This window comes from Amblyomma mixtum, chromosome 6 (genome assembly GCF_055824585.1).
Source record: "Amblyomma mixtum isolate Tamu chromosome 6, ASM5582458v1, whole genome shotgun sequence".
Classification (NCBI taxonomy): Eukaryota; Metazoa; Arthropoda; class Arachnida; order Ixodida; family Ixodidae; genus Amblyomma; species Amblyomma mixtum.
In genome coordinates, this window is record NC_143017.1 from 141,500,106 (window position 1) to 141,507,482 (window position 7,377).

Below are 7,377 nucleotides of genomic sequence, written 5' to 3' on the forward strand. Positions count from 1 at the left end.
AGCGGCAAGAGAAAGGGAGACTTGCATTGCTATGCCAGAACACAAGGGCCGGTAGCCGCACGAACTACGCAAAGTTGCTGTTTGATAGGGACGCTGCAAGCACAACCGGTGATTTCTAGATTCAATCGATTTGACGCCCTTCGGGCAGGGAAATGATAAGAGAGGAACATAACGTAGACGCAGGGCGACGTAGGACATAGCAGAGGTTAGGTTAGTTTATGCGTGTGTTTAAAAACTTGAGAACCACTCTTTCTTTCACGAGATGTGCATTTTACAATCATTGACAATTATCAAGTGGAGTAAAATGCCATTTTAATTTAGTGGTAGTGCTGTCTTAATGTGTCGTGCCCCATTTTTTCTGTGGCGGTTGATAAATGGCGGTTGAAACGTATCACCTATGTCAACGACATGGCCTTTCGCGTTTATTTCTCTCTTCTCTACAGTGAAGAAATATGCAAGGTATAAAGCCACCTACGTGCAGAAGGAATACTTTCCCTGAGATGTGAAGAAGTCAGCGCAAAAGCGGACGAAGGATAGAAAAGACACGTCGGACATTCACCAGTTCTGGTGAATATCTTACGTGTCTTCGGCTCCTCGTCCCGATTTGTGCTCACTTCTTGACATCGCGTAGCACCAACTAGCCCGGCAGCCTGCTTTCCTGAACTTCTGCGGTAAGGCATTGCCATCTTTTTGAACATCCAGAGCTGCCGTTTTGGCAGTTTGTGTGAAACGCTCACATAGAATATGTTACGCCTGCTTTCTTGCGCTGCTGCTGTACTGACGGCGGAAAGGAGCTATCACTACTTGAGGCCTCTTTCCGCTCAACAGACGGAGATTGTGTGGATGGTCCCGATGAGACAGCCGTCGCAGACAAAAAAGCCCAAGTAAAGCGAAGGTCGTAGATTGGTGGCAAAGGGTGACGCCTACACCTAATATAAGGCATCTAAGGTACCTGGGACTTCGGCTTTTTAGATAACAGATTAGATATTTCGCGGCTCCTGGCCAAAAATGAAACTATTTTCTCGGTGTTTCTGTCTACGTAATTGACTTATACTACCCCGTATGTGATTATGCACTATTTTCAATCCGTGGACCCGGCGGGGTAGCTCATTCACTTGTGCGCTTGGCTGCTTACTCCATGGTCTCAGAATAGAATCCCGGACGCCTCGATTGCATTTCTATAGAGGGGGAAATGTGAAAATGCCCATCTGCTGTGCGATGCCAATTCGTGAAAAGAACACCACGTGGTCGAAATTAGTCTGGAGGTCAGCGCTACAGCGCCCTCTATCACCCTTATGCAGCTTAGGAAGGTTAATCCCCACAGAGAACATCATTTCTTTGGATCAATCTTGCTTCGTCAAAAAGCTAGATGGGTGAATTTCAGCACTAGAATGAAATGCACCGGATAGAATTTCTCATCGAATCTAGAATTTTATCCAGAAACCACTTTTACGGGCAGCACCGTGGTGGCTCAATGGTTATGGTGCTTGGCCGCTCACCCAAAAGACAATGAATCGGTCCCGGTCGCGGCGGTCGAATTTCGATGGAGGCGAAACTCTAGAGGCCCGTGTACTGTGGGGTGTCAGTGCACATGAAAGAACCCCAGGTGGCCGAAATTTCCCGAGCCCTTCACTACGACGTCCCTCATAGCCTGAGTTTGTGTGTGTGAGAGAGAGAGAGAGAGAGAGAGAGAGAGAGAGAGAGAGAGAGAGAGAGAGAGAGACTCTTTAATGAAGAGCAGAGAATTTAGCCGGCGTTTTAAAAATCGCTGGCATGCTACTCTGCGTAGGGAGGGGAATTTGGGAGATAAACTCAAAATTTTACCGGCTTAACAGTGTGTATAATGCACAACGCTATTGCAAGCATATGCATGTGCGCATGCGTGGTACCTGCCATCTATGGCATATGTAAGTCATCAAGATGCACCCGCATTTGAAGCCCGCTGGAAGAGCTTCTGGGTATGCCTAGATGACACTGGGCAATGCCCTGGTTACCGCAAACCGCAGCATTTCAGTATAGCATCGCTCGGATATTGAAGTTTGTTAAGCAACCTTGCTTGCCCGGATTTGTATTAGGAACATTTTCTTTTTGCGTACCATTGGTATCTATCCAAATGATATCTTTTTTACATCGAAAAGCTGTTATAGGGAGCTTAACAGCTATAGGGTTAAGCTCCTTATAACACAATGGGGTCAGTTTCATATCTTGATTGCTTCAGTGAGCATAAGCTTCTACAGGTACCAATTAACAATCTGTTATCACCTTCAGGCGTAGGCATTAAAGAAATGAGAATTTACAGCAAAGGTGACTTTTACGCCGTGAGGAAGGGATTGAGCCCTTTTAGTGAACAAACCTTAATTTCATTTCACGCTTGGTCTGGGGAAGACAACTGATGGTCTTTATGGATAAAATTTTCGAAATAACTTAAAAGTGGGGCCGTTGATTTTCATTTTTTAAAGATAAGAGTAATCTCTCGTAACAGCAATATGCGCTTGCAAAATAGCCCAAAGCTCGTTTGTGATAAAACTTCTAGGCAAAAATAAAGTGTCTCGAACCATACTGGTTAGCAATATCCGCTTCTGAAAATAATATTATTCCAATGACTTACCTTTCCTTCTCAAATCCAACCCACAGAAGTTATGGAAAGCGATATCTCGCGAACGTGACGGTGATCATACCTTGTTGCATGGCGATGATAATAACAATTTTACACATATGTAGTGCTCGCCCGCAATAAACACATTCATCGCATTCATATTTATCAGGGATGATCATTCCAGCAGTCCATCTGCAAAACCGGAGTGCGCATTTATGGAGCACCTGAATATCACTACAGAGTGAAAGCTTTAACTTCCTCAGGCATAGATAACATTTACTTGAAAATAAAAAAAAGCTGTTTCCAATTCTAGTCGGGTTTTATGTTTTATTTTTCAGCAGTCATTATCTTACGAGCCGCTACTAGCTGACTGGAAGATTGTAAAGGCAATTCCAGCACGCAAAACAATGCCCTGGCAACCACTTGATAATTAACGTTCGATTTCATTGACTTGTGCATGCTGTAAGCTACTCGAACACATAACTGTCTGTTGCATGTACTTCCATTTGAAGTCTAATAAATTTGTTGTTAATTAGCGCGGCTTTATGAAACGGTTGATTGTCATATGAAACACAATTACTTGAATACGTTACTGATCTGCATTTTAATATGTGCAATAACCTTAAAACTGACTGAATCTTTCTAGATTTTTCGAAAGCATATGTGATCGTTCAGCTGACTATTGTCTGATCTCTAACGTAAAATGCGACCTGCTAAGCGCAGCAATCACAAGGACTTCATTCACATGTGGAGACCTCCGGTGACTTCGAGAGTTGCGCCCGTGATGTGGGAACTGACGGTGGAGCAGCACAGGAACATGATAGCCTCCGCGATTTCCTGAGGTTTAGCGGCCCTCTTGAGAGGTGTCTTCGACAGGAGCCACTCTTTGCGGTTTTGGTCATCGTCGGCTGTCATAGGAGTGTCTGTCCAGCCGGGTAGCACGACGTTGCAGCGGATCCCGTGCGGTGCAAGATCCGTGGCCGCACTCTTGGTGAGGGCTATGACACCGGCCTTGGAAGCGGCGTAAGCGGTAAACTTGGGTGGACATCCTTTGGCTGCGATGCTGGCTACGTTCACGATGGCCGCTCCACCTTCAGGCAGGGGTATCCCAGAGCGCAGCATGTCCCGACTGGCGGCACGAGTGACAAGGAAAGTGCCCTGAAAACGGAGACAATTGAGGGCACAGGTGCCTATGGTTCTCCATTCGGGAATAAACGCTTTCCGATGATCACACCATTTGATGTGGTGTGACTATCATTTGATAGTTACTCGCATTTAAAAGTGAAGCTCGTCGACATTCGTTCCCAAGCAAAACAAACAAACAAACAAACAAACAAACAAACAAACAAACAAACAAACAAACAAACAAACAAACAAACAAACAAACAAACAAACAAACAAACAAACAAACAAACAAACAAACAAACGAACAAACAAACAGATAAATAAATAAACATAACTAAATCAATAAGACCATGTTTATTCCAGACGCGAGTTTCAAGCTCTCCGGGAACTAGTGTACGAGGTTCATATACAGTCGAATTTGTAACTCCAGCGTTTTATTGTTCTTGGAGGAATAGTTTACGGCAGCGCCGTAAATCGTGTGTCTGAAAGCAGGTCCAGTGATGCACGGGTATTGCATTTCGTATAGCTAAAATTTTGGAAATCTTGAAAAAGACTTCCCACCGAAACAGCGGCTTGCCACGTTACTGCCATTTTTTTCTTATAATACAAAATTACCAGGCAGCACGCTTCACTGGAGGTTCGGCGGCTGCCATCTTACCTTGAGGTTTATGCTGATCACGTCGTCAAATATTTCATCGCTGCAGTCGACGAGAGAAGCTGAACGGAGTATACCGGCGCAGTTGACGACCACGCTAAGCGGCTGCGTGAAGAGTCCTCGGACAAGGCTGAACAGCTGTTCAACGGACGACGGATCACTTACGTCCACGTATATGGCTTGATGTTTAGCGTCTCCTGCGTGGCAGGAGTTCATATTCAACCGTAGCATTCATACGAGAGAGAGAGAGAGAGAGAGAGAGAGAAAGATGAACGGAAAGGCAGAGAGGTTAACTAGATGACACACAAAATGGTACCCTACATGTGGAAAGGGGAACTGAGGGGGCGACAGAAAGGGGAGAGAGGAAAGGGAGACCACTTTTTCCGTGTCCGCTGGCCATTACTTACAGAGTGCACAGGGCACACTCTGAAAGCTCATAACTTTGCACTCAATCCTGAGTCCTTAAAGAACTTGAAAAGTGCCTTCACAGCTCTCCTCTGCGGTCAAAGTTCAGTCCAAGGCCCCAGAATCTTGGCTGCAGTAAGGGGCCGAGGATCTAAGCCGCGGAGTGTTGCAGCCAGGAGGAGTTCTGGCCTGCCTACTTGAAAGAGTTTGGGAATAACTGGCTGCTACAGCAGCAGTATGCGTTAAGATGGCCTGTAAACTCCGAAAGTAGTGCCGCATAACTAAGCGTCACCAACAAGAGTTGCCTCGAGTTTTTGTTTCTTACATCGCAACGGCGGCCTCGTGGCTTGAACATTGGCCTCGCATGCGGTAGGTGTTGGGTTCGATCCTCAGGGCCACCGGGTACCCACCGGTGATACAATGATACAAGCTTTCCTTCTGTCTGGTGCTCGACTTATGTGGAGACAGGGGTAAAATGTTTTGGAAATGCGTCTTTGAACCCACCTTGAGTAAACGAAAATACTTTGTGACATCCGCTCTTTGTCCAAAGCTGCCCTCACGACAATAAAACCTATCATAATCGACAGTTTCTTTCATTGGCGGCGGCGTCGCATAAAGAACACGGAAAATTTATAGCAGTTTTTTTCGCGCATCTTGAGGCTCCGAGCAAAGTTGCGCGAGGGTGATCTATGGTATGCAGTACTGAAAGTCTTCAATTCGACCCACGCCACTCTGCATGCAAGGCGTCGTTGGAGGCCGCGCAATCGACTTTACAGGAATGTATTGCCGTGTACAATAAGAAGACAGTTCTCATTCCCATTGTTCGGCTCGCGATTGCCCCAGCGTCATTCCCTTAGCAGCTTCATAATTGCACACTCCGGTTAACTAATTCCATACCAAAGAAAAGGATTAGCCGTGCTAGTTGGTTCACGAGACAAAAATTAACAGCACAATTAGCGGGTAATTCCATACTGTGCCCATTGCCGTGCCCATATATAGTGCGCGCTATTACAATGCAACCAATGAACTTTTAGACTTGTTACACCCTCAGTTATGCAGTTCGAGTAATCAACTTTCAGTTTCAAAGTAACTTGAAACTTTACTAAAAACTGTGAATTTTGGTGCGGGACTGCAGAGCGCGGTGCGCATGTTCTTTTAGTGCATACAAGAAACTTCCCGAAATACAACCCGTCTTAAGAGCCACTTGTACTTTGTGTTTCTTTGATTCCTTTTTTGGCTGTCGCCATAATTGTTTGAATAATAGTAGTTGCAGGAGCCTCACGATGATGTCAGATAGTCTGGATTTAGTTTTGGGAATGAATACCTAGAGAAACCAGTACATAACATCAGATGGCGTGCACCGGGGAGCATTGCTTTTTACCTGTTAGCGCATTACTAATTTTTCCTGCAATCTAAGATGCAATAGAGATGTTCGCAAGGCTATGGCCGTTATTTGCAGTCTGATACATAGCGTGGCCAAGATCTGCTACCGCCATCGCTACATACCAGGTGTTTCAGAGACTTTCAGTAGTTCTCGAAAGAGGCCTTTTGAGGTAAAAATTGAGCTTTTTCAGCATAGTATTACTAGTGTTGATAGACAGTGCACACCAAAAAACCGGTGAACTGCCTTAAGTAGAAAGGTGGTTAGCTAATTGTAAAAAAATTAACCTTTAACTATGAGAGTTAGGCCCTTAGTTGCAATTAGAGATCTGTAGCCGGTCGTTAGTATTAGCTAGATCTGTTTTGAGAATTTAAAAAATTGCCCTCGGCACTGTGGCTCGACAAAATTGGTCTACATTGTGCCGAAATACATGCGCTTTGAAAAGCGCGCAGGCAAAGTAACCTTTTCAGTGTACGTAACTAGTAAAAAAAAGCCAAATTTTGTCGAGCCATACAGCCTCTTCATGAAGCCATGTCGAAGCCACATGTGGCGCGTGGCACTTAACTGGAGTACGTCGAAGCATCTAGGCAAGGAATATTATTTGTCAGACGTGCGCGTGTAAGCGCGCACAATGAGGTCTGGCGTTTTTCGTTTTTAGGCCCGCAGCGGCCCTGCAGGTTGCCTGAAGGTTTACAGTTCAAATATTAAAAATAACGAAACGTTGGCATGCACGAACTGCGTAAGGAGTCAACGACATTTCCTACTAAACTTAAACTAAGGTAGATAAAATTATTTTCGACTGACCTGGTAGTGCCTCGGCAACTCTTCGAGCTCCTTCAAGCTGCTTGTCGGCGACCACCAGAGTAGCACCTTTCGTAGCGAGGGCGTGGCAGACAGCCTCACCGATGCCGCTGGCACCGCCCGTCACCAGCGCCAGCCTTCCATGAAACGACGCGTCTGAACCAACCATACTGGTGCCTCTTATCTCAGTGAGCACTAAGCAATACGCAATCGATGACGAGGGCTTTATCACCAGATGAAGTAGGTCCTGCGCTGTTAGTTGGAAAAAAAGGCAAGCACAATGGCACAACCTCGCTGTGAGACCAGAATGAATCACAGCTGGGGAGAACGGCGATATTGAAGTTGAAGAAATATAAAAAATACCGTGCGTAAATCAAATATAAATTATGGAGTTTAACGTGCTGAAGTGGCACA

The 7,377-nt window shown here is 45.4% G+C and overlaps 1 protein-coding gene across 1 annotated transcript; it reads right to left on the minus strand.

Annotated features, from left to right (window-relative positions):
* Positions 1 to 3,337: 3,337 nt before the first annotated feature.
* On the minus strand, positions 3,338 to 7,132 carry LOC149340637 ((3R)-3-hydroxyacyl-CoA dehydrogenase-like). Its single transcript, XM_089551313.1, has 3 exons — positions 6,967 to 7,132; positions 4,380 to 4,573; positions 3,338 to 3,754 (listed from the first exon to the last, which is right to left on the minus strand). The coding sequence occupies exons 1-3, from the start codon at positions 7,130 to 7,132 to the stop codon at positions 3,338 to 3,340; spliced, it is 777 nt and encodes a 258-aa protein (XP_089407439.1).
* Between the last annotated feature and the right edge of the window lie 245 nt (positions 7,133 to 7,377).

Excerpts from the sequence above, each read along its gene's own strand:
- LOC149340637 (XM_089551313.1), bottom strand. The coding sequence starts at position 7,132 with ATGGTTGGTTCAGACGCGTCGTTTCATGGAAGGCTGGCGCTGGTGACG. Across the intron at positions 4,574-6,966 it reads AGTTGCCGAGGCACTACCAG|GAGACGCTAAACATCAAGCC; the intron begins GTCAGTCGAAAA and ends CCTGCCACGCAG. Across the intron at positions 3,755-4,379 it reads TGATCAGCATAAACCTCAAG|GGCACTTTCCTTGTCACTCG; the intron begins GTAAGATGGCAG and ends CTCCGTTTTCAG.